A 27,315-nucleotide genomic window follows, 5' to 3' on the forward strand; every position below is an offset into this window, starting at 1 on the left:
TTTTTCATGCATGCAGATGTAGCTAAAAAGGAACTCAAAAGAAAGAAAAAAACATACGCTCGCGCTTGCTCACTGCTTGCAGTGTGGATAATGGTTCAATTCATGTACACACTGGCACCAAGAGTGAGCAATAATCATGGCAAAAATGAATAAAAATGAAAGGAAACGGTATCAATATCTATCACAAGTTTAGATTATATTTTTCTCTTTCGTTTCGCTTGCTCGTTTTGTCACACACGCCATGTTATAGTCAAAGTTCATTGCTCATTTACGTGTGACATAGATCCCGTAATTTATTGAAATTAAGATTAAGGACATATAAGATAAAGGAATTAAAGGACAAGTCCATCCCAACACAAAGTTGATTTGAATACAAAGAGACATCCAATAAGCATAACACTGACAATATCATCAAAATCAGATGTAAAATAAAAAGTTATGACATTTAAAATTTCGCTTTTTTCACAAAACAGTTAGATATGCACATCCTGGCGGTATGCAAATGAGGAGACTTGAGGAGGCTGATGACATCATGGCACTATTTTTTTGTAGGCTATGTTATCAAATGAAATATGAAATACTCTATTTTTTCCTCATTGTAAAGTGAAACGACTATAGTAATTCCTCCCTGAACATGTTGCATCAGCATTGTTTAATTCTATATGGCTCAGTCAAGTTGGTCCTTATTGTCAAATCTGTGAAAAAATGAAATATTGTATAATTCAAACAATGAAAAACAAAAGAAACAGTGAGTGAGAGATATCATCGTCTGTCTCATTTGCATTTCATTGAATTGTGCATATCAACATTTGGTGAAAAATAATAGAAAATTTAACTTGTGTCATAACTTTCTTATTGTACATTATTTTACCGATTTTCATGAAATTTTCAGCGTAATGCAAGTTTGATTTTTCTCTTTTGTTTTATTCCAGTCAACATTTTTCTGGGGTGGACTTGATTTATCAAATTGGCAAGAAACCATAAAAAGGTGTTGTATATATATATATAAAAAAAACAAGGTTATGCCTCTTCTATCCTGGACTATTAAGCCTTATAGCATCCTCTTTTTATTTTAATTTGTTTTTATTTTTTATTCCCCTCTCCTCACATTTTTATCTTCTCTTTCTATTCGTAATGTGCAGATTTCTTGTTTGTTTTGTCTGTGCTGGTCTTTGCCTTGTTCTGTACTGTTTTGTCCTGTCTTGTCCTCCTCGGTACACTGTCTTTGTTTTGTTTTGTGTGTTTTTCTCTCTGTTAATATTCCTCTTGCCTTTTTAAATTTATTTTTTATTATAATATTTGAATCGCTATCTTGTATATATATATATACATGCATGGGTTTGAGTATATTGTCTTGATTGTATTACTTTTTGTATAGTGTATAAACGAAGCTTGACCTCATTAGTATTTTTGAAATACTCTATTGAACATTGTTAATTTCTATTTTTATTTGATAATTTTAATCAGTTATTTATTTCAGGGGACTCACATAAACAAGCGAAGCTTTCCAATGAGTTCCCCTTTTTCATTTCTGTGAAAAAAAAAAAATTAGGAAACTTTAATGCGTTGATAAAACTTTCAAAGAGCTTGTTTATGAAACCAGGGATGATTCAAGCTTTTTGTAATCATTGTTCGAAATAAATTTACAATATCTTTTTTAAGATTCCAGCCATATGATATGGCAAGACAATTATAGAGATGTATGCTAATAAATATAGGCCTAATTCTGAGGAGGAGGCCGACCGTCGGTCGAACACTGTTCTCATGGTGGACGCCAGAGGGCTGAAAAAAAATGGCGACACCCAGTGACCAAAAATTGGGCAGTGCTATATTGCAGGACTGGAATTGATTGATTCTTTTAAAGCACTCAATTTTACTCTCTGCGGTCAAATTTACGTGATTGGTATCCTACAGCAATTGTCGATCAGGTTTTCATCAGGATTTATGTCATAAACTATGGCAGATGGTCGTAAATACGAGCCCCACTGCTGGCAAGACGTGACAATTGACTCTGGCCCATATGAAACCGTGCATCGCTGGAGACAGATGCCCGAGTGTGATGAGTTTGTTGGCGCAAGGTGAGACTCGACTGAAATTAGGGAAGGGGTAGAGACCGAGGTCGAGGAGGATAGGGGGTAGTGTTGTTTCCTTCATTTTTTGAAAGAAAGAAAGAAAGAAACAGACAAAGAAGAAAAACAGGAAAGGAGGAGGAAACGAAGGGAAAGAAAGGATAATGGATATAAAAGGGGAAAAAACAAAGAACGAAAGACAGGAGGGAGGGGAAGAGCGAACGGAGGAGAGAATGAAAAAAAGGGAAACTACTGGAAGTAAAGACAGAACAAAAAGGAAAGGGAGAAGGAAGCAAAGAAACGTTTAAGGAAAGAAAGAATGAAGGAAATAAAAAGAGGAAATTTAATAAAGAAGAAAAGTAAGAAAAATTAATATAGAAAGGTTTAGGAAAGAAAGATAGATGGAACAAAAAACAGGCAGGCAGGAAAGAGAAGGATGAAGAAAGTAGGATAGAAAAGAAAGGATAAAGTTCAAACTTCAACTTCAAGCAAACAAAAACAATCATCTAACAAAAATCATAATGATATTTGGTGTTTCAGATAAATTTTAAAAAATAAGAAAAAAACTAAAATATTTTAGAATTAGAAATGAATAAGATTTCAAAGGGAAACATTGTCAAAAGTTAGATGAAACATCGCGGCATCATACAGAACAAGACTTAAAACGAAAGCTAAACTAGTTATGGAAACTTCATAACTTGTTTCTCCAAATACATCTCCAAATCAGTAATCTGAGAATCCATAATATACAAATTTCCTGCCGATTTTGTGATTATTTTGGTGGAAAAGCTGTTTATCATGTCATTGTTTGCACCAATGAAAATCTGCTCCGATCCTACATAGCCTGTCACACACAGACAGGAGGCAAGATCGTTTGCAATGTATTGGGTTAGCAAGAAAATCACTGCAGTACCGTACTTGCAAAAGTTTAGTTATTGATTTCATTGTTGTCTGAGCTTCGTCATCTGTTGGCTATTTGATGATAACTTCTTAAATTAAAGATGAAGTTTTGCTTTCTACGGTGACCTTTTCTTGGACTTGCCCTTATGCAAAATTATACTTTTCCCTCTTACCCGGGGGGGGGGGGGGGCACTCAGTATATAATGCATAGTGGGTATGTGCCGCGGAGGGGACCCCCATTTTTACACTCAAATTTCCGTTCCAAGGCATAGCATTTTTGTCTTATTGAGAAAAAGAACAAAGAAAGCCGCTCCAAGGCATAGCATTTTCTTCTTATCGTGAAAAGGAAAGAAAGAAATCCGCTCCAAAGCTTCAAATGCATATTTTCCGTTACGCCGTTCCGGTCGCATTGATCTGCTACAATGAGCCGCAAATTTGGTGAAAAGCGGCCGCTGAGCGATGTCCGACCATTGCCTACGTGCTGGCGCCCGTGCCGCCGGGCTAGCTGCATGCACGTATGCCCGTTCCATAGGGATGCATATACGCACTCACATGGAGGCGACTCGTTCCAAGGACCCCCGTTTTCACAAACATTGTAGTTCCGAGGACCCTCCTTTTTACAATTAGCCCGCTCCAAGGCCCCCGTTTTTTGTCTCGCCCGTGGCACACCCCAACCAATTTTTTGGTCGAGTGCCCCCCCCCGGCCTCTAACTCCCTAAATAAAGCTCAAAATGTTCTAATTTTTGGTATAGAAACTCTTTGTGGTGTTCTTATTAAGTGTACATGAAAAAAATTGCGATATCAAATCATTTTCTTATGTATTATATTGTTTTTTGCAATTGTTTAATTCTTTGGTTTTTTTTTACCTTTTGTTTTTCATTGTTTTTTTAATGAAATTTGTTGGGGACTCATCTGAGATCATGAAAAGCATTAAATAAATATATTTAGACCAGCAAAACTAAAAATAATTATACATTTATGAATTTTTGTTGAATTCTTGAAAACACGATTTGCATTGACTTTGTAAACAAAATCACGTTTTTGAGCAATTTTTTGTCTGACATGCACTTTATACATAATGTTTCGTAATTTCAGAACCACGTACCCGGGTGACGCAAAATTGGTCTCAAAAGTTGCACAAGACTTGAAAGTAAAAAGTCAGCGAGCAACGCGATTAAAAAAATTCGTGCGGCAAAAATATTGTATGAATCGTTGAGAGGGGGCCTCCGAGGCCCCCCCTGCCCCTGGCCTAGATAGGGTTAAAATGTGACACAGGTAAAGACACTTTGATTTTGATAATTTGATGGACATCAACCTCAAATTTTTCACACCCTATGAAAGTTTATTATTTTTGTAATAAGGTGGGTGACAGTGTGAATCAAATTTACAAAATTTATTATTTCATTGCAGATTTTAATCTGCAATGTTGAATATAAATACCAGCTGTGGTAACAATCTCAAAATGAGTTTGAACAGAATCAAATACATGTAAAATGTGTTTGTATGTATGAATAAAAAAAATATGTGCCAAATAGCTCTGGAAAAATATCTGTAATTGCTGAGAAATGGACAAAATAAGCACAAAATTTCATAAAATGTCTGGTATTTTTCTGTATTATATTAATACCCTCTCCCATGTACATGTATGTCTTTGTGTGTTGGTGATCATCAGAATTTTCAGCTAAGATTCAATGATTTTTCAGAGATAAGTTTATTTCAATGTACCAGAGCTAGATCCATGTTAATATCGTGGCATTTAACCTTGATTTTAAAGACTTTTTCATGAAGTCATTTGCTTGGAATCCACAGAAAAATCAGAAAAGCATAATGCTGAAAATTTCATCAAAATCGGATGTAAAATAAGAAAGTTATGACACTTAAAAATTTGCCTATTTTTCACAAAACAGTGATATGCACAACTCAGTGACATGCGAATGAGAAAGTCGATGATGTCCCTCACTCACAATTTCTTTTGTTTTTTTATTGTTTGAATTATACAATAAATTATTTTTACATTGTACTTGTTCTTGGTTCTTGTGTAATCTAATTTTTACATTGTAAAAGAGAACTGTTGTTCGGCTAGCGCCATGAGCGTCTACTGACGGTGTGTGCGCTCTACAAAAATACACTATTATTATTTTTATACAATATTTCACTTTTTATAGATTTGACAATAAGGACCAACTTGACTAAGTATTGTAGTATTAAACAGTGCTCATTCCACATGTTCAGGGGGGAATTAATCATTGTTTCACTTGACAATGAGGAGAAAAGTAGAATATTTCATATTCCATACTGTATAACAAAATACCAAAGAAATAGTGAGTGAGTGATGTCATCAGTTCCCTCATTTGCATACTGACCAGGATGTGCATTTTACTATTTTGTGAAATTAAGCGAAACTTGAAAATGTCTTCACTTTCTTATTTTACATCCGATTTTGATGAAATTTTTAGTGTTGTGCAGTGCTTGTTGGATTTTTCTCTTTTTATTTAAATCAACTTTTTGTTGGGGTGGACTTGTCCTTTAAGTTTATACATTCATTGCTTATTAAATGTTACTGACCTAGGTCTAGATGTGTATTATAAGTTCAAAAAAGAAATTATATATGTATGTGATTTATTACCTGTGAGTATAATTCTCTTTCTTCACTGTCACAGGAGGAGCAAGCATACTGTTGTGGCATACAATGATGCTGTTTATGTGTTTGGTGGTGATAATGGGTAAGTATTCAAATGTCTTATTCTGATTCTTGACATCAGTTTATGAAAGGACCTGTTTTAAGTTTTCTCTGACAACAGATAGTTACAGACACCTGAGCTTCAAAATCAAGGAAAGCCATCAGATCTTACAAATTTTACACTTAAGTAGTCAATTTGGAAACTCTTGAAAGATAGACAAAACAAATAGGCCTGTATTCTGAAGTCGGGTTTAACTTAAATTCAGGTTTAAAGTTGTGGTTTAAGTATGGATAGCCAAGTGTTACATAATCACTAACAGTAGAGATATCGTACCTCAGCTCATTCGGCTCTCAAATCATTCATAATTGCGTAGGAAGTATAAATAGATGATTGTCTTTACCATCGATGTATCAGGAAAGAGCACAGTGAGTAAGCATATGAAACATACAACTTGATAATAATTTTGATACTTTTAGCTTCCCATACTTAAACCACAACTTTAAACCTGGGTTTAAATGAAACCCAACTTCAGAATACGGGCCATTGTGTCTAAACTTTGTCTCATCCCTATTTTGATAGATTTCAATAACGGCCCCCCCCCCCCCCCCCCCCCCCAACAAGACTGACTCTTAATCATGTAAGTCTGTAGAGTAAATTTCTACCAACCAATATGGTGTCAAATAGACAGAAAACAGCCCAACCCCTTTTTTTGCCTGATTATTAAATTCCTAAATGTGCAAGCTCTCACCCTTATATTTAAAGTAAGATTATAATTTATACATTATTAAACTTGTTTATCAATATCCTCTTCATTATTGTGATTGCAATTTGTTTGTTTTTTCTTCTAAATAGAATGTTCTCTTATGATTTTCTCTCTTCTTTCCTTTTGTGTTCTAACTTTCTGAATATTATTCTTCCCTTCCCTTTCATTTATTGATTCCTTACATATACTTTCAATTGTGAGTTACCAGGGAACGGCCTCGCATTTGTTTGTTATGTACTTTATATTGAAGCTCTGTTTTCATGTGTAGTACATGTTAATAGAAGTAGTGGTTTTCAATGAATATACAACTTCATGGTCATTTTTAAAGAACAGCACTTTTGTCCTTTTATTGAAAGTAATTGGTACTTTAGGAGTCTTAGGAGAGTAAATGACCACCTATGCTATTTGTATGCACATTTACAGTACTTTATAGTAGACTGTAGTTTTAGAGAGAATTAAATTCATTAACATAAACCAAGGTCCTTATTTACATCTAGTGATGCTATAATCATCTTCAGAGAGTAATTATCTCTTATAGTGGCATTGTTGTAGCTCTTTCAGAGAATAATTGATTATTTTAATGATTAATATGAACAACCTATATATACATAGTGACCAGTACAACAATGTACGACATGCACATGTCTGGTCAAACATATTCATGCCAGTGTTAATCTTCTTTTGTTTCAATTAATAGGAGGAAAAACATGCTGAATGATGTACTGAGGTTTGATGTGAATGATAGTTCATGGGGAAGGTGAGTTTATATAAAAAAAAACAGTTTTCACATATTTATATAGTAGGCTTGTACAGTCCCAGTTCTGTTGTATTAGATTTTGTACATACTTTGAAAGTGTATTATTTGCATGACAGACAAAATATGATTTTCTTCCCTTTCTTTACCAAAAAAAAATTGTTTGACTAAATTAAGCCAGTGTAATTTATCAAAGTCCTTTGGAAGTACATTGAGAGGTGATATGTGCCATTCATGTACATTGTACAAGAACTGTATTAAAAAAATGTTATCAAATGTTTTGCAATTAAGGCCTTTTTATAAATTTCATCCAAGTAGACACCAAGAACTTAATATTTAAATCAACCAATTGAAAAATCATTGTAAATGATTGGCTATGTTTGCATATGTTTAATGGTGTAATCAAGTCTTGAGTTTCCAAGTGTTCACCACTTCCAGCAAACTAGCAATCATGTCAAGATGTCAAGAATACTTTGTATATGATGTGTCAAATTTGCGTAAACTTTGAAAAAAATGTAAACATCATTCACAGTGTATCTTTTCTTATTGAAAATGTAAAATGGTAAAAATAGATTTCAAACAAATATTTTACAGAACTTGAGGCATGTATTGATTTGATTTGGGGCTACTTTTCCAGATCCTGGTTACATTGTCATTGAAATGCTTACAAAAATCCACCAACAAGCCAATGAATTTCTATCTTTTTGCAGGGCATTTACCACTGGAAGTCCACCAGCGCCGAGGTATCATCATTCGGCAGTTGTTCACAATGGCAGTATGTTTATTTTTGGTCAGTACACTTTCATGTAATCTATTTTCAATTTTCGGTGAAAATATGTGAATAGAATTTCTCTCAAATTGAAATGTAAACCGAGTGGAAATTTTCATTTAGTATTGCTAGAATTTTAGGAAAATCACATACACACTCGAATTCCTCCCAAGAATGTCACATTTAAAGACTCACCACTGATATTTGTCTTCATATTTTTTGTCTCGCCTGCATAGCAGAGCGAAACTATCTATACATGTAGGTGCTGCGGCGATGGCGTCAACATTGAAATCTTAACCAAGGTTAAGTTTTTGAAATGTCATCATAACTTAGAAAGTGTATGAACCTAGTTCATGAAAATTGGACATAAGGGTTATCAAGTATTACTGATCATCCTGTCTTAGTTACAGGTCACATGACCAAGGTCAAATTAGGGTCAATGAATTTTGGCCATGTAGGGGTATTGTTGAATTGCCATCATAACTTTGAAAGTTTATGGATCTAGTTCATGATATTTGGACATAAGAGGAATCAAGTATCACTGATCATCCCATGCTTTTGTTTCTATGATCATACATTCACACTTTCAGCGAGGTCACAAATTACCAGGTATTTTACAGTGTAGAAGCAAATAACATTTGCTCCATCCCCCAAAAGAGAATGTACTAGTATGCACAGAAGTTAGTCTGTCTATGCTTTTTAATATTTCAATAAATAAATAAATAAATTAATTAATTAATAAATGAATGAATGAATAAATAAACAATAAAGGGGCGCAAAGAATATTTTCAGTGTGAAAACAAAGTATTAGAGTACTGATATATGGCAAGAAGAAAGTGTATCCCTCATAAAGGAATGTTAGAGTTTTGTTGATCGCTCATGACTGCAGGAACTTTGTTTTAATATTTCAGGTATGTGTGAATTATCAGGTATTGTGAGGTCTATATACATGTGTTTTTCTGATCGAGTAGGTATTAAACTACCTCATAAGACAGCCTTGTTACATTGCTAATGACAGGTAGCTCAGGAATTTAATTTTGATTTCTTTTAGGGCCAAAATCTAGTCCCTCCTGAAGGGATTACCCAAATTAAATCAAATTTCCTCAATCAGAGAATGAATTAGGAAGAGCTGGAAATATCTGATGTGAGTGTTACTCTAGGTCATCTTCCTTGAGAAAGAGAGAGAGAGAGGTGTGAGGAACGGAAATTCTACTTTGCTTTTGTACTCATATTTTTTTTTAAGGAAACATCAGCTTCAAGCTTGCAATGTAAATTTTTATTCAGGAATTGATTGCACTATCTCTAAGGCAACATGTTAAAATCCATGTAATCCATGTAAATCCAATACAGATTTGCGCCCTGGCGATTTCACCATCATGTTGCCATAAAGAGCTCAGCTGGGAAAACTTTAAAAAAATATCCCTACAATTTTGGGGTGTATTTTGAATTGTAATATGAAGAAAGGAAAATGAGAGCAGTTGAACTAAAACTCAAATTTAGTGGATTTCGGACTACACACAATCATATTTTTGTCACATACAGTATGGAAAGATATTTCACTCTTAAATCTAATTTTTTTCTGAAATAAGCATGTATTCCTTATCTGTTCATGTTGTCACTCCCACATTCATTTTTGACCAAAGTTTAAGTCTTTGTTATCTGTTCAACTTGAAATTATGACCATTGACATATTATTAGCCTTACTGTGTAAATTATCACAAGATCGCCTCTATTCGTTACAGATATGGGTCAAGTTTGAAGTTGATCTGTCAAATGGTTCTTTATTTGTCAAAAGATAGAGACTATCTCCCTGACATTTGATCTTTTGACCCCAAGTTTTCCCATATGTCTCTGTTGCTTGCATGTTTTTAAACATTAAACTTTACATGTGTATCACTTGAAAAAATAACATAGGGCCTAATGAGTTGATGACCTCTTTGACCTTTGACCTTTATGACTTCAAAATCTTGTCAGAAAATTGTCTCTTATCCATGTCCATGTATGCATACACAGTTTGAAGTTGATTAGTTCAATTCAATTCAGTTCAGGTGTGTTGCAAAAAAACATGATTGGCAGTCACAGACTGAATTGTCGTTTTGTACATGAATATGTTTTCAAGAATTAATATGATCGTTATTCACAATACATACACAAAAATGCACATCAAAATTACATATATATGCAGTTAGAAATAGAGATATAAAGATAAGTAGCACAGTTGTCACAAAAAAATGCAGGGAATTTTTGTTTCGTTATACAATGTAGTGAGATGAATAATTGGGATTGACAGATGGACGGAGTGAACTATGGAAGAACAGTTGGCCCTACAAACATAAAACCTGTGTCAGCCACCTGTGGTGGGGAAGTGGCACACAAAATGGCAACTGAAAAGTTATCTTTAAAAATTCCCTTCATGTGGTTTAGTTTATTGATAGAAAACTCAGTCTGCTTTGAGATAGGAAGGGTTCAGTGCTGGTCATGCATGGTATGATAAAGCAGAAATACTGGAGGAGGAGGAGGGGTGGCATGTTAGTACAGCTTGGAGTAATTAGGGAATGGCTGGTGTACCTTTTTAAGAAGGAAAATTGCCACTTGGGCTACACCCACTTTGTCTACTATCCTAATGATCTAGTCTACTCTAATCCTGCTTCGACTACAAGCAGTTTGCCTTCTAACCATCTGGTCTAATCGCCACTTAATTCCCTTTACTATTTTATCCAATTCACAGATTGTTTAATTTTCACTTAGTTAGACACCAATTGTAATCTATTTTTGACTCATTTATGTTTCCAAATGTTAATTTGACGATAAAGTGCAACCAAAAATAAGTGTACGAAGTGGAAATGAGACCATTTGGGCATTGCGTACAGTATGTAGACTATCAGGGAATTTGGAGAAGTGACAGGTAGCCCAAGTGATGATTAGACCAAACTGATAGTATGCCAAGTGGGTTTAGCCATGATGGTGTTATAAGGATTTGAGAATTAGACCATCTGTTAGTAGACCAAGTGGATCCAAATTGTCAGGAAGCCAGAGAGGATGAGCAGGTGCAAAATGTGTAATATGAGACCAGACATTGACAGAATTTCAAGGGCACATCAGAGAAAAATTATCTTTTGTAAATTCATACTGGCTTGATTGACCTTGTATTCTCCTCATGAGAGTCATGAGTATAAAATTGAACTGCTAGTGAAGCTGGGGTAAAAGTTCTCTGAACGATATTTCAGTCAACACACCAGTCGTATGAATGTACACATTTCTGAAACAATATCTGGTTTTAATTTTTCAATAAACTGAAATAGATTTAAAATCTAGGAAATATTGTACTATTTTTGAATTGAGCTATGAGAACTTTGATGGGGTGAAAAGTTTCAAGATGGATGTTCAACATTATGAATACTTGATTACACACATTTTTTTTTTCATTTTTTTTTTTGGGGGGGGTCAAATTCTGTATATGAATCTCCCAAAATTTACCTGCGATACATCCTTAATAATCATGCTGGACTTACTGATCAATAACATTTGTACACACAAGTTTGTGAGTGTGGGAACACTCCTCTATTCAATTATTTTTTTTCTAAAAGTTAGTTTTTCAGTGGATTATATTATCGTTTTTTCTTTTTAATAAACATTATCATTGAAAATTTGCCCAACTAGATCTGTGAATTGGATCATGCAAAAGTTTGCAATCATTAAAATGCTCTCACTTGGAAAGCAGGACAAGTGTGGCTTAAACTTAAGACTATTTCCTCTCATTCCTCCATTCCTTCCCTTTCAAAATAGAAATTGTATCATTTCACATTGTCAAATGTGATTAAATTATAAGGTTAGTGACTTGAAATGGGATGCATTATTGATGAATTTGGTTTAGATTCAAAGAATGGCGTAGTCAAAGTGGAAACAGGATGTGAAAAGTATATATTCTACTGGAACCTAGCTACATATGCACTGAATCTAAAGAGAGGATTCTTAACCCCGGAAGGATGTTAAAATTTCTGAAGTCTATTTTGTCAGTTGATAGACAAAATTGTATTTTATACATTTTGATCAAAGTCATCAAACTTAGTCAAACAAATGTCTTCTCTTAGAGAAATGTGCAGAATTAATAACACTGTCATCAGTAATTTCTTTGAAAATTAATCAATGTTGACTGAATTATTAAAATTATATTTTCTACCTTTGCTCGATTTACTTGCAACTTGTGATAATAGTGCACAACATGGTAGAAAATAATTATGCTTCTCATAAGGAAGCCGTTATATCATTTCATTTTATTTCATGATGTATTACTTTATTCAAGAAATTGAATTTTTGCCACCAAGAATTACATTAATTTCTGAACGAGGAATATTGAAATGGTCTATGGCCATATATGCACAATGACATACATGTACACTGGCTGAAATGTCCTGGTGGATGTTTCATGAAGCGCTTTGTAAGTTAAGAACGACTGGTGAACCTTTTTTATGTTCTAAATAATCACCAATGAACGTTTCATGGCGAATATCATTTACCACAAGAAAGGATCACCAGTTGTTCTTAAAGTCACTCTTAACTTTATATGAACAGCTTTATGAAACGGCTTTATGAACCTCAATAGGCATATCTAGAAGAAATGGAAGCGGCCTTTCAGTACTCTTACATTTATGAGGTCAATATCGAGTCAACTTCAGCATGTAGCAGGGTCATCTACTAGTTCCGATGAAAGAGATGATTTGAGATTATATGTGGATCAGTCAGTGTAATCAAATAGCTTTCAATCAAGATTAAGAATGTAATTGATAGTCTGAGTACTGCCAATCTCTAATTTCATTTTCTCTTTACATTTTCTTGAAGTCATTGCCATGAATGGTATTTAGACGAGAAGGTCACGGGATAGGAGGACAGGAAAACAAATGTTGCTTTTTATGGTCATTCAATCAAAGATTGCAGTCTCTGTGTAAACTAGTCTCCAGCATTTGATTGAAATACGATGTAATTTATGTATTTTACGACATATGTTATGATTATTAATATGGAAATCAGAAATGTAATTTGTAGATTATGAAAAAAGATATTATGGTACCATAATTAGATTTGTGCATGAAAAAAATTGTGAAATACATTGTCTATGAAAAAGGTAAAGGTACATTGAAAATTCTGAGTCATCTTTTTCGAAATTCACTTTTCTTTATGAGAGAAATATGAAGAGTTTTTAAATTGCACTTTGACTTGTGGACTGCTGCATATTCTGCTTTTTTTCACTGCATACAAAGTAATTGCAGTAAAGGAAAAGGTCAAGTCCACCTCAGTAAAATGTTGATTTGAATCAATAGAGAAAAATCAGACAAGCACGATGCTGAAAATTTCATCAAAATAGGATGTAAAATAAGAAAGTTATGACATTTCAAAGTTTCACTTATTCTTAACAAAATAGTTATAAGAATGAGCCAGTTACATGTACATCCAAATGAGAGTCGATGATGTCACTCACTATTTCTTTTGTTTTTTATTGTTTGAATTATACAATATTTCAATTTTTACTAATTTGACGATTAGGACCTCCTTGCCTGAAGCACAAAATGTTAAAATATTGGAATTCCACATGTTCAGGGAGGAATGAAACTTCATTTCTCATGACAATGACGAGAAAGTAAAAAAAAAATCATATTTTATGTAATAAAATACAAAGAAATAGTGAGTGAGTGATGTCATCAGTTCCTCATTTGCATACCGACCAAAATGTGCATATAAACTGTTTTGTGAAATGAAGCGAAACTTTAAAATGCCTTAACTTTCTTATTTTATATTTTACATCCGATTTTGATGAAATTTTTAGTGTTATGCTTGTTGAATTTTTCTCTTCATATTCAAATCAAGTTTTTGTTGGGGTGGACTTGTCCTTTAAGACACCGAGCATGTCCAAACTCGCTCTACAATATAGGTTGCCTGACATATCAACTGTTCATGACAATTACATGGATTTCTTCTAAATATTGTCTTTTGCAAGGATAGTGGACAGTTAGTGTACTGGAAATCCTTACCATACATAAAGGTGCTTGTACATACTGCTTGTATTGTGATGCTCCACCCCACCAACTTTGTATACAGTTAATGCAAAGCAAATTATAATGATGTACAAAGCATTCCACTGCTCAACTTGCAATTTGGGAAGTCCTTATATTCTAAGGACATCTTGAATTTAAATTAAAACTGATTAAAGTATGTGTGAGAAGTTGGCATAATTGTGTTTTCTAGGTGTACCAATGAAATTATTGTCACTTTCTTTTCTTTTTTTAATCATGCCTTGTGTACACACAATATACTGAACCTCAAAGAGACGATATGATCTTGATTTCTTTGCTCTGAAATTTCCTTTGTTCAGATACTCTTGTTGCTGTACATTTCTGAGGTTTTTTTCAAGGGATTTAGTTTTGCTGATTTTTATCCATACCCATTTGATTCAATATTCCGTAATTCTCTTACATTCTTTATGTCATGATGTTTCATAGGTGGCTATACTGGTGATATATATTCCAACTCTAACCTACGCAATAAGAACGACCTGTTTGAATACAAGCTCTCCAACGGACAATGGATCGAGAGAAAATTTGAGGGCAGGTAAAGTATTGGGTAGATTGCCTCCTGGTCCACACCCTCTTGTCTACTTTCCATTTGGTTTCATCCCATATGGTCCAACGCTAGGACCGTCTACAACCAGCTGGTCTACCAGGATTATTAAGTGCAAAATGATAAGTGGAAATTAGACCATTTTGGCAGTAGACTAACTACAAATTAAACTAAGTGGGTATTGGACCAAGTGATCTTTGGCCCAAACAGATACCAAATTGATAATAGACAAATGAGTATAGCCCACTTGCTTCATTTGAATTAGTTGTACTGCTCACAGGAACTTTCAGAAGAGTTATTGACCTTTTTTTAAAAATATAAGTTAAAGGTTTTTTTCATGAAATCACATGCAAACAGCTCCCTCATGTGTTATGTGATATCAATTCCACAGAATGCCATGTCCCAGTATTTCAACAACAACAAAAATAATTGTTCATTCATCATATCAGACTCATCATTTCATTCCTGCTTCTATTATAAAAATATTTTCATTCATGTTTAACCATTAGATATCGGAATTTCTCAAATAAATGATTGATTATCCTTTTTGAGATGTTTATTAATTAGTTGTTGTTATTTTTGTCAAAGGTTGCCACCTGCTAGATCAGCACACGGAGCAGCGGTCTGGCAAGATAAACTCTGGATATTCGCTGGATACGATGGGAATGCAAGGTGAGATAATAAATGTTGGCCCTCTTGTTTTTGCTTTCATTTCAAGATAATGCTAATGGTCAATTTCATCCGAACAAAACATTGATTTGAATAAACAGAGAAATCAGAGAAAAAAGTGTAATGCTTCAAATTTCTTTATGAATCTTTTTAAAACATGAATGTTTTGACATTTTAACCTTTTGCCTCTTTTCTTGAAATATTTATTTGCCCATCACAGGTGATATAAATTAGAGAGGTGATGTAACACGCTCCCTATTTCTTTTGTATATGAACCACATTTTTATTACATTTTTACCGATTTGATAGTGGGGGCGCTGTGGTCTAGTGGTGAAGACTCTTGTCTTTTAATCTGAAGGACATGGGTTCGATTCCAAGCCATGGCATGTTTTCCTTCAGCAAAAAAAATTGCCCACATTGTGCTGCACTCAAACCCAGGTGAGATAAATGCGTACCGACAGGAAGTAATTCCTCAAAAAAGCTTTGTGCATCAGAATCGGTAGACTAGTTTAGCCGTGGTAATAAAGGAGCGCCTTGAGCATTTAGCAAGGTGGATACGTGCGCTATACAATTCCTATATTATTATGAAGAAAGCTCTTCATTGAATGATGATGGGTCTCTATTAAAAATAGCAACCTATTCCACTGGTTCAGAGAAGAATCAAACCTTGTTTTACATTACAATGCAGAAGAAATTTAAATATTTCACATGTCATAAAGTAAAATACAAAATGTATATCTTTATCATTACCAATATTGTTTTTGTTATTTTCATTTGATTATAATGACAGGTTAAATGACATGTGGTGTGTATCTCTCAATGGAGACAGCAAGTCATGGGAGGAGGTAAGTGTTTTATATATTGAAGTCTACTTGGTTATGGATGGTGCTTCACACCATTTCTTTGAGTGATAGCTCATACAAGAAATATATATCATAGGTTCGACTAGAAATTGTTGACACATATTAAAATTGGAATGATACAGAGAAGATTAGCATGATGCCCTCTTGCACAAAGATGACACGCACAATTGTGACACGTTCCTAATTTGAAAAAAAATATATATATATCAGCAATGATAAAATAACCATTATAGGGATTGAATTTTCACTTGGCCATACATGTATGCATATCGGATGAAGATGATTTGAGCAGATTTTAGGCTCACAGGTTCATAGGTCACAGAGGACATTTGCGATTTCAGAAGTTGAGTGCGTAATATTCTTGACCTGGCAATGGTGGAGGAATAAATATCACCTTTGGTCCGTAACATAAAGCTTAGCAATCATCATAGAATATTTTTCTAAGATTGATTGCATTGACTACAATGTACAATCAAGCATGAAAATCGAACATACGATTAATTGCGAACCTTTGTTTTACGGGGCCCTGGATGCAGTCAATGCATAGTTTTATCTCCACTATGATTGATTTTAGTTTCTGATCAATCGTCCCTGGGGTGACTCATGGCCTTTCTGAACAGTGAAGGTTAAGAGAGAGACTGTGTGATGTATTGTTGTGTCTGGTGAGAACACCTTAGGCTTGTATACTGTGTTGGGAATATGCAGGAAAATTGCTGTCTGAGATGGAGAACATGATATAGTCTTATTATCATCCCAAGTCAATCAGGTCTTATGATTCTATCCTCAATCAGTCATGGCCTACTTATCTGCATCTGATATTTTCTCCTTCCTATTGGACGTCTTTGAAGAAGGGTTATTGCAAACTTCAATGGCGTACGCAGGATTTTTGATGGGGGGGGTTCAAGCCAAAAGAAAGGTCTTCACCACAAATTTTAGGTTGTTTTGTAACCAATAAAAATTTGACAAGCAAAAAAAATTGATCTTCGGGGGGGGGGGGGGTCAAAAAATTTAAGGGGGTTTGAACACCTGTAACTCCTCCCCCCTGCATACGCCACTGGCAAACCCTTAAGGGCGATCTATTCCAACAAGTGGTAGATATGTGAATTCAATTCAATTTTAAAGCCCAATTACAACAAATGCAATCCACACAAATATAACTTATCAATCATGATGACTATTCATCTCCATCTGAGCAAAAATACAGCAAAAGTAATGTGAAAATTACTGGTTGTCCAATCAATTATATATTATGATTTCGTTAATTTGCTATTAAGAATACAAACTACTGTATCTGTGAAGGACTGATGTACATGATACATGTATCATGCATGGAATTGAGCTGGACATATTTTCATTGGAATTTTGTTTTCCTACCATGAATTTCTGTGAGTTTTGACAGCTGCTAGTCAATTTCTGTACTGAATCGATGAAAGTGAGTTTGCGACATGTAATTGTGTTTAGGACTTGTAAACTCAGTTTGGTGTAAGTCATGTTTTGGAAATTCTAATATGTTTGAACTTTAAAGTCTGTAACTTTGAAATCATACTTTAGGTTTTAATGAAAGTGTCAATATTATGCCTCTGTGCTTTCTCTTTATGTATACTTGATAGTGGGATTGACTTGGATGTATAGGTGATTTTATATGGTGTCAAAACCATCTGTAAGTTGATTATCCGTCAGCCCAAGTTACTCAGTCTCAAAGCTTCAAGCCTGATCTACATCAGCCCATGTGAGCTTTGCAAACTTTGTGCTCAAAATGTGCAATAGTGTATTACACCATGAATAGATTACAGTGTTGCCCAAGCTGAGTCATTTTCACCTGTGAATTTGCTGGATGATTAATAAAATAGCTTATTACTTTGCAAATAGTCCTATTAAAGTTGGCATAGAATTGCAGTCTCCAGATCAAGCCAAGAAATATCTCACTAATTGTGCCTCCATTTTGGAGATTTATCTTGATAATTTGCTTGATTAGACTAGGGGAATAATTTGAAAATACCGGCTGGTGCTGATGAGCCTTATTTTATTAAAACTCTCAGTGGAAAACCTTGTGCCATCAGTCAACAAATCACATATCTCTGATTCACCAACTACCATCACAAGCCCTGTTCAGACTGTCATAAGAACAGTATAGTGTAACTAATAACTGTACTATTATTCTGATTCCCCAACTACCATCTTAAGCCCTGTTCAGACTCATAATAGTATAACTAGTACCTGTAGTACTATTCTTATTCACCAACTACCATCACAAGCCCTGTTCAGACTGTCATGATAACTGCACAGTATAACTTAATTAGTCTGGGTACCATATATTAATGGAAGAAGGATGAAAGTGTTTCAAGGCTGCAAAGTCATCTGAATGTAGTATTGTAAATATCATGTAACTAGAACTGGGCAGGGCTTGTTGTAAATGGGCCCTCGTGAGAATTCAGCTTTCATATTAAATTACCTCTTTTTTAAAATTCCTTTGTATACATGTACATGTAGACCAAAATATGAGCCCATCCCCCAAACAATTTTCTAAAAAGCCAAACACATCTTTTTTTTCTACATTTTCTTGTTGATGCTCTGTTGCAGTGATATTTTTATTCAGTATTTTAATACAACTTTTGTAGAAGAAATGATCTGGTCTAAACCATCTTATACTCCCCATAACAAAGCCTGATTCACTTCAGTGTTATCTAGCCTACATCTCTCTTCTCATCTCAACCTGATCGTTGTTGATTGTTTAGTTTTGTTGTTCTTGTTGCCCTCGTTGTTTACATGTCCGGTAAACATGATGAAAGCCTGATGGTTGATACCCATCTACAGGCTGGTAGTTGGTGGCTGTAGTTGCATGGTTGGGCAGACCATCCTTGAAGGGGGATGTTCATCCTTTCATTAAGTTTGTGTTAGTAAAAGCAGAGAAACAAAGGAAAATCTGTCACAAACTAATAAGAGTTATGGATTTTGACAATTTGAATTTAAAAATTCAATTTTTGAAGTAATTTGAAATTAGGTTTACTTGTGCAATATAACCTCAGACACATCATTTCATACTCACTTGTATGAGAAAAATATTTTCTGTCATGATCCATTAGAATTTTGAATAGTATTAGTATAACAATGAAAAAACATTAACCATTGAGTCCTCTGTGATAATGGAGTTGCCATTATTTTTACCTATTGTAAATTATTCAAGAACTTCCTTATCGTCATATGATGCAGTATTTGGTACCCTGGGGTACCAAATAATAATCCGCCATTTTGTTGAATTATTTATTTTATTTTTTGCGCTGTACCTTGGGTTACCAAAAAATGTGTACAAGTATATTTTAAAGTTTTGTACAGATTTTTTTTTTCTTTTTAGTGATCTTATGTAACAATTAATGCATGCAAATGATAACTTTATTCTAATTTTGCACTGCGCTGTGCCTGTGATGGACGAGTAATAAGCCTACACCACCCCCACCGCGTGTACCAGGGCGAGTTTTGGGACTATAAGCTAATCTTTTGTGTAAGTTAGCTGTCGAAAAGTATACTTAAATTCTTAAGTATAACATAATTTGTTTACTATTATTGGCATTAGATTGTATCAAAGAAAGGAAATAGGCGTTGTGATCATTGTCCCCATTCATTGTCATGATTGTCGCACCGATCGTACGACCATGATCACCATGACAACAATGTAACTGTACACTATTACAACACGACATGGCGCTGCACAACGCCGTACCCCGGGGTACTATGGTACCCCGGTGTACGGTGTGGTGCATCATATCTAAAAAAATTAATAAAAATTTAGATTAAATAGTGAGTGAGCAATATTATTATCTCTCTTGTCTGCACACTGAACTGGGTGTGCATGTTCTGTTTTGTGAAAAAAGTGAAAGGTCATAACTTCTTATTTTACATCTGATTTTGAATAAAATTGCAGCGTTAAATCCTGTGGGTTGGTAAAGACCTTTAAAGCAATAATATCCATGTAATTTTTTCAACAATGTTCTTAATTTTTTACAATAATGAAAGTAATACTACACGACCAAGACGTTGTTATGTTATCTAATCAAAACTGCACTTAGCTTTGATTATAGATATCGCCTTTACCAGATCTAACCACTTCAATGTGGAATAGAAAATATTCCTTTTCTCTCTTATAATCCTCCCAGTCTCATTTGTTAGCTCTTCGATAGTTTTCTCTCCATCAGTTCTACATGTAGATGGAGAAGTTCAAAATATGTCAACAGGTGAGTGTCTCAGGTGTGCCAATCTCCAAAGGTGAGTGCAAGAAGAACCGGTCTGTTGGGACAATGTCTGTCAAGCAAGACAAGGTTCAGACAGGACATGATGAACAATGAGAGTCATAGAAAGATGATGAAGGGGCATCGAGGGCAGGGAGGTAGGATTAGAGACTTTGGGTGGTAAAGGGTTGGATAGATTATTTCAGACCCTCATGAAAACCTCAAATACTTAGGCCCGTATTCTGAAGTCAGGTTTAAGTTAGACTCAGATTTAAAGTTGTGGTTTAAGTATGGGAAGCCAAAAGTATCAATTTTTTTAATGAACTTATACGTTTCTTGTGTTTACTGTGCTCTTTCCTGATTTATTGATGGTGAAGACAATCATCTATTTATACTTCCTAAACAATTATGAATGATTTGAGAGCCAAATGAGGTGAAATTTGATATCTCTACTGTTAGTGATTTATGTGACAATTGGCTGTCCATACTTAAACCACAACTTTAAACCTGAGTTTTAGTTAAACCAGACTTCAGAATACGGGCCATAGTATTCTCTGATCAAGAAATATACCCGATCAGAGGACATCCAGGTATTTTCCAACTTTGATGCGAAAGCAAATTGCTTTGTAATATTCCTGAAAGAAAATTCCTGTCATTAGTTGGTACTTTAATGAGAACTTTACAGATTTTAGAAAATTTGCAGGTTTTGAAAAAAGTTTTCAGGTTTTAAAAAAGTTTTTAGGTATTTCACAATGAGAAAGCAAATTACAAGAACTTTCTCATACCGGCAAATACGTTGGATGTGGACACTCGGTTGCTTGCTTGCTGAGCTAGGGATTTTAAATTGTGCACCTCATCTGCTTCTAGGTCCATACCATGCATGCTTGTAATATCAAGAAGATTCCCCCAAAGGATCTGGTGGGTGTTTCATAAAGCTGTTCGTAGGTTAAGAGCGACTTTAAGAACGACTGTTGGTCCTTTCTTGTGGAAAATTGTATATTCATTGGCGATGGCTAAGCGCATAAGAAAGGTTAACCTGTCATTCTTAAAGTTGCTCTTATGAATAAGTTCTTATAAATTATAAGATTATAAGGGTATTTAGTGATCGTATGAACACCTAGTAGGAATAACAGAGACTGGAGAGTTTGTTTGTAAATGTCTCTAAAACAGATGGAGACAGGCAGACAGGCGGACAAGTCAATAAAAAGATAGATGGATAGATAGATAGATAGATAGATGGATAGATATATAGATCTAGACATATTGAGAAGAGATACTGTCGATAGATGGAAGAGAGAAGGAAAACTAGATATGTACCACCAGACAAAGAACAATATTTTTGGAAAAACATTATTGAGTGAGAGTGAGAGAGAGAGAGAGAGAGAGAGAGCAAGGGGGGGGGGTGGGGGAGGGTAAGGGTAAGGGAGAGAAAGAGAGAGATAGTCTAAGAGCAGGGGATATGGAGATAAGGTTGTTTAAATGGGCTTCAAATGGCTTCCTTCCTTCCTGTTTCAAAGTTAGTCACTAATAAATCAAGTGCAGACAATCTCATCATATTTGATCTTGCACCTACATATGTGTGATTATTATCTATACAAGACATCTGAGAAGAATAGTTCTGAAATCATAGAGCCTTGTATTACACATGTGTTGGGTTTCGGAGGCGGCCCCACACCCTTGATGAAAAAGCCGCCTTGAGATTGTTTAACTGACTGTTCAACATTTCTTGGGTCTGCAAATTTGCATCACATGGGCTGGCCTCCTGTTACCTAATCTTGTGCTTATGATTATTTTTTGGGTGGAAGTACAGTGTACTTTGATATTTCTCTACTTTTCTCTTTATTGTACCTTCTATTGCCTATGCATTTTTTTTTTGCTCTTTCTTTCATCTTCCCTTCCATAACTTGTATTTCTGTGTATTTATCTTTATTTCTTATCATACACTCCATCCAAAACAGTTTTAGGACGTATATACATGTTCCCTTCCATAACTTGTATTTCTGTGTATTTATCTTTATTTCTTATCATACACTCCATCCAAAACAGTTTTAGGACGTATACCGTATACATGTACTCATTCATATGAATAATATAGGAATATACTGGAACAGTGTAAGACACTATTAATACATTTTTAGGGGGGTGTACATACCAGAATGAAACTTAAAGTTGAAGTTTCCATATCATGTTCTAGCCTCATTTAGCTTCCCGTTGTCTCCGATTGTATGAGACAAAAAAGAACTCAAATGAAGTAAGCAACAACGTTGTTGTCTGACCCATATGTTTTTGGCAAGACGCAGCCATGAAATTTTACCTGTCTGTGTCTGGGATGACACAACTCCAGCCCAGTCTAATACTCCTTGTTTTTAAAGGACAAGTCCATCCCAACAAAAAGTTGATTTGAATATTTAAAGGGGAATCCAGCCTTGGCCACAAAATGTTGTGTTAGGAAGAAGAAAAATGAATTAAAAAGAATGGTGAAAGTTTGAAAGAAATCGGACAAGCAATAAGAAAGTTATAGCTGCTTTAAGATTGAAATCACTAATACTATGAAGATTTCAAATTGGCAACTGGGTAAGTAAATCATGACAAGTGGCAAGGACAACTTTCCCATAGGCCATGTACTTTATTATCAGGGATTTGTGGTTTTCTCCTAAGTACCCATTCCCCTGGGGCAGAAATCTAAATATAGCCCAGGTAGTATATTGTTTTATGTCCTCATGAAAGAAAAATATGATTTTAAATAAAACTTTTGGGGAAAATGACATTTTAGCCTTAATATGTATTGGAGTATATGGAAGAGTAGTCCTTGCCTTACATCACTATGACATCCCATATGCTGCCAATTTGAAGTCTCCATGGGTATAGTGATTACCAATATTTACAACTTTTAAAAATTCATAACTTTCTTGTTGTTTGTCCAATATTGGTCGAACTTTCACCTAACAACTTGTCTGATTTTCCTTTTCCTTATAAAAACAAGTTTTTATTTGGGTTGGATTCCCCTTTAAAAGAAAGAGAAAATCCAACAAGCATAACACTGAAAATTTCATAAAAATTTGTTATAAAATAAAAAAAGTTATGACATTTTTAAGTCTTGTTTATTTAAAAAACGTTATATGTACATGTACTTCCTGGTCAGTATGCAAATGAGCAGACTGGTGACTCACACTTTCTTCTGTATTTTATTACAGGAAATATGAAATGCATGTATTTTAATTTTCTCCTTATTGTCATGAAACAAAGTTTAATTCCTCCCTGAACATGTGGTATTACCATTCTTTGTGGTTCAGTCAATTTGATCCAGACCATATTGTCAAATCTGCTTTAAAAAAAGAAGAATGTTGCATACTTCAAACAAAAGAAATAGTTAGTCAAGGATCTCATAGATTCTCTAATTTGAATATCAGTCAGTTGTGCACATCAATGTCTTGTGGAAAAACAAGTGAAAATTCAAAATATCATAATTTTCTTGATTTACATCCGATTCTGATGATTTTTTTTCAGTGTAATGCTTGTTGGATTATTCTCTATTGATCCAAATCAACTTTTTCTGGGGTGGACTTGACCTTTGAAACAGATCTTGTTTGTGCATTCATGTACATCCCGCATAAGGTGAATAATAAAATAATAGGGTCATGTGCATAATGTTCGACGATGATTGCTAAGCTTTGTGTTACAGGCCCCTGATATGGTTGAATTGAAAAATTAAAAAAAATAAAAATAAAGGAAGATGAGATATCTTGTCATATCATATCAGCCTGTGGTACTCTTCCTTGACAGGTGAGTGTTTCATAAAGCTGTTTGTAAGATAAGAGTGACTTAAAGAACGACTGGTGCTCCTTTCTTGTAGTGAATGGTATACACTAAAATGTTCATTGACGATGGTTTGGCGCACAAGAAAGGATCACCAGTCGTTCTTAAAGTCGCTCTAAACTTACGAACAGCTTTATGAAATGGGCACCAGGGGGGCGTTTCATCAATATTTTCGTCTGACAACTTTCCTGGATTCTGATTGGTTGAGAAGCACCGTTACTATAGTAACTGTCGGATAAGACAGGGCTTGCCGGATAAAACATCCTAGAGCTCTAGGATGGGGATATAGGAAATACTGCTGTAGCCCAGGAACTTGATTGAAAATCCCTTGTAAATGCATTCAACTATGCGTATTTATTTAGGCATGCATGCATGCACTTAACTCCTTAGAGAAAAGATTTGAACATGCTCAAAACTTAGTTGCGGAACAATGTGACACCACAGGCCTTAATGTATGCATTTCAGGCAATCTTGTCAACCTTAAACTTTTGCCAAATCATTCATCATCCCGCTCACAAGAGGAAGAGAGCTCATCAATGCCATTTTGCTTATTAGACACGTATATAATGAAAAGAAAAAGAAATTGTTTTATGGAATTCATAAACAATTATTGTCTCAGCAATTTCCTGTATTTCTAGGGTCTTCCTTACTAGAGGAAGGTAGGTTTACCGACATGTCTGAGTTGCAAATAAGAGAATTTCCTTAGTCATTGCTATGATTTATGATTGGTCAGATGTACGTGTAGATGATGAAAGGGATTCATGTTGCTTTTTAAAGGCTTAAATGGAATCACAGTGGTCTTGAGAAAAGATAACACTGACTCTTTCAATTTGTATTCAAATGTTTGTGTACGATGATTGAAGTTTGAAAAATAGATGCTGTACTTCAAAAAGATTGTTAATAAATTGAGCAAGATGGCTCATACAAACTTGAGAACAACATTTTTCTTCAGTGAAGACCGCTTCCCCCCCCTCTCCCCGAGAATCATATTAGCGTAATGTCCGTCCATTTGTCGTCCGTCTGCCGTCCGCCTGTCACAAACCTTATGACACCTCTTATCACAACTCCACAACCTTAAGTCATTTTTCAACCAAACTTGGATGGTGGATGGACTTGGGCAACCTGTATGTTATGCTTCAGTCAAAGGTCACATGGTATGGTCAAAGGTCATTTTCAGGTCAACTTTAAAGTTTAGATGCAAGACTCTCTAATGACACCTTACTCCGCAACCGTAAGTCACTTTTCAACCAAACTTGGATGGTAGATGGACTTGGGGACCTGCATGTTATGCTGCAGTCAGAGGTCACACGGTAAGGTCAAATGTCATTTTCAGGTCAACGTTAAAGCTTACATGCAAGACTCTCTTATGAGACCTAACTCTGCAACCGTAAGACACTTTTCAACCAAACTTGGATGGTAGATGGACTTGGGGGGAAGTGTATATTATGCTGGAGTAAGAGGTCACATGGTAAGGTCAAAGGTCATTTTCAGGTCAACGTTATAGTTTACATGCAAGACTCTCTTATGAGACCTAACTCTGCAACCGTAAATCACTTTTCAACCAAACTTGGATGGTAGATGTACTTAGGCGACCTGCATGTTATGCTGCAGTCGGAGGTCACATGGTATGGTCAAAGGTCATTTTGAGGTCAATATTAAAGTTTATGTGCAAGATTCTTATGACAAGTGTTATTTCATCCCTGTAATTTCACAATGAAGTTTTGATACAATTCTTTTGCGTGTCCTCACAAATCACGATATTTCTGGTTACTTTCATAAGTGGGCGAGACAGATGTCCCTCACTATTTCTTTTGTTTTTTATTGTTTGAATTAAACAATATTTCAATTTTTACAGATCTGAAAATAAGGACCAACTTGACTGATCCATAAAATGTTTAACAATTGTAATTCCACATGTTCAGGGAGAAATAAAACTTTGTTTCACAGGACAATGAGGAGAAAATTAGGATATTTCATATAATAAAGTACAAAAGAAATAGTGAGTGAGTGATGTCATCAGTTCCCTCATTTTCATACCGACCGAGATGTTCATATAACTGTTTTGTGAAATGATGTGAAACTTTAAAATGCCATAACTTTCTTATTTTACATCCGAGTTTGATGAAATTTTCAGTGTTATGCTTGTTGGATTTTTCTCTTTCTATTCAAATCAACTTTTTGTTGGGGTGGACTTGTCCTTTAATCTTGATATTAAGATCATTCATTTCTCAATTTTTATATTCACCAGGTACAGCAAACTGGCGATCACCCTCCAACATGCTGTAACTTCCCAGTGGCTGTTTCAAGAGATAGTATGTTCGTCTTCTCAGGGCAGAGTGGAGCCAAGATCACCAATGACCTCTATCAGTTTCATTTCAAGGAAAGGAGGTATCTATAACAATTATAATAATAATAATAATATTAATATATAGCATTTATCAGGCACCCTTTATCTACCTCACTTGGGTTGAGTGCAGCACAATGTGGATCAGTTTCTTGCTGAAGGAAATTACACCATGGCTGGGATTCAATCCCAGGACTCTTGGTTTCAAAGTCTGGAGATTAATCCACTGGGCTACAATGATAATGTTGAGGCCTGAGTGATAACAGGAATATTTTGGCAAATTACTGGTTTGCTGGTTAAATAAAAATACTTAAAGGAGAATGAAACCATTGGAACAAGATAGCTTGTGTGAAAACAGAAAAATCAAAGAAACAGATCAACAAAAGTTTGTGAGAAGAATCGGACGAATAATGAGAAAGTTATGAGCATTTGAATATTGCGATCACTAATGCTATGGAGATAGCAAATTGGCAATGCGGCAAAGATGTGTGATGTCACTTGTGAACAACTCTCCCCATTACTTTGAGTATATATTTCACTTGAATTGCCTCTTTTATCTTATCTATCCATAGATCATGTGTTCCTTTACATGAGGGCATGTAATACATATTTTTTGAGAATACATCTTGGATAAAGAGTTTGTATCATCATAAGAAAAAGTAAAAAGAGACATTTTGAGGGTATTTTATAGTCCACCAAAGGGAAAGTTGTTCATCGGTGACATCACACATCCTTGTTGCATTGCCAATGGGAGGATCTCCATAGCATTAGTGATTGCAATATTCAAATGCTCATAACTTTCTCATTATTTGTCCGATTTTTCTCAAACTTTCTTTATTCTTAATTATTTGA

The 27,315-nt window shown here is 34.8% G+C and overlaps 1 protein-coding gene and 1 non-coding gene across 2 annotated transcripts in view; both read left to right on the forward strand.

The window, feature by feature from the left end:
- Positions 1–1,787: 1,787 nt before the first annotated feature.
- LOC121408381 (leucine-zipper-like transcriptional regulator 1) overlaps positions 1,788–27,315 on the forward strand; it is a 36,598-nt gene continuing 11,070 nt past the window's right edge. The window contains exons 1-8 of the mRNA XM_041599839.1: positions 1,788–2,078; positions 5,630–5,692; positions 7,111–7,170; positions 7,878–7,957; positions 14,431–14,539; positions 15,137–15,220; positions 16,008–16,062; positions 26,368–26,507. Coding sequence (XP_041455773.1) covers positions 1,957–2,078; positions 5,630–5,692; positions 7,111–7,170; positions 7,878–7,957; positions 14,431–14,539; positions 15,137–15,220; positions 16,008–16,062; positions 26,368–26,507 — 713 coding nt within the window. The 5' untranslated portion in view covers positions 1,788–1,956. The remainder of the gene's footprint in view (positions 2,079–5,629; positions 5,693–7,110; positions 7,171–7,877; positions 7,958–14,430; positions 14,540–15,136; positions 15,221–16,007; positions 16,063–26,367; positions 26,508–27,315) is intronic.
- Positions 16,161–16,269, forward strand: LOC121409805. The gene has a single exon (XR_005969239.1). It is a non-coding gene; the product is annotated as a U6 spliceosomal RNA (small nuclear RNA).

The sequence above is a fragment of the Lytechinus variegatus genome, chromosome 2 (assembly GCF_018143015.1).
Source record: "Lytechinus variegatus isolate NC3 chromosome 2, Lvar_3.0, whole genome shotgun sequence".
Classification (NCBI taxonomy): Eukaryota; Metazoa; Echinodermata; class Echinoidea; order Temnopleuroida; family Toxopneustidae; genus Lytechinus; species Lytechinus variegatus.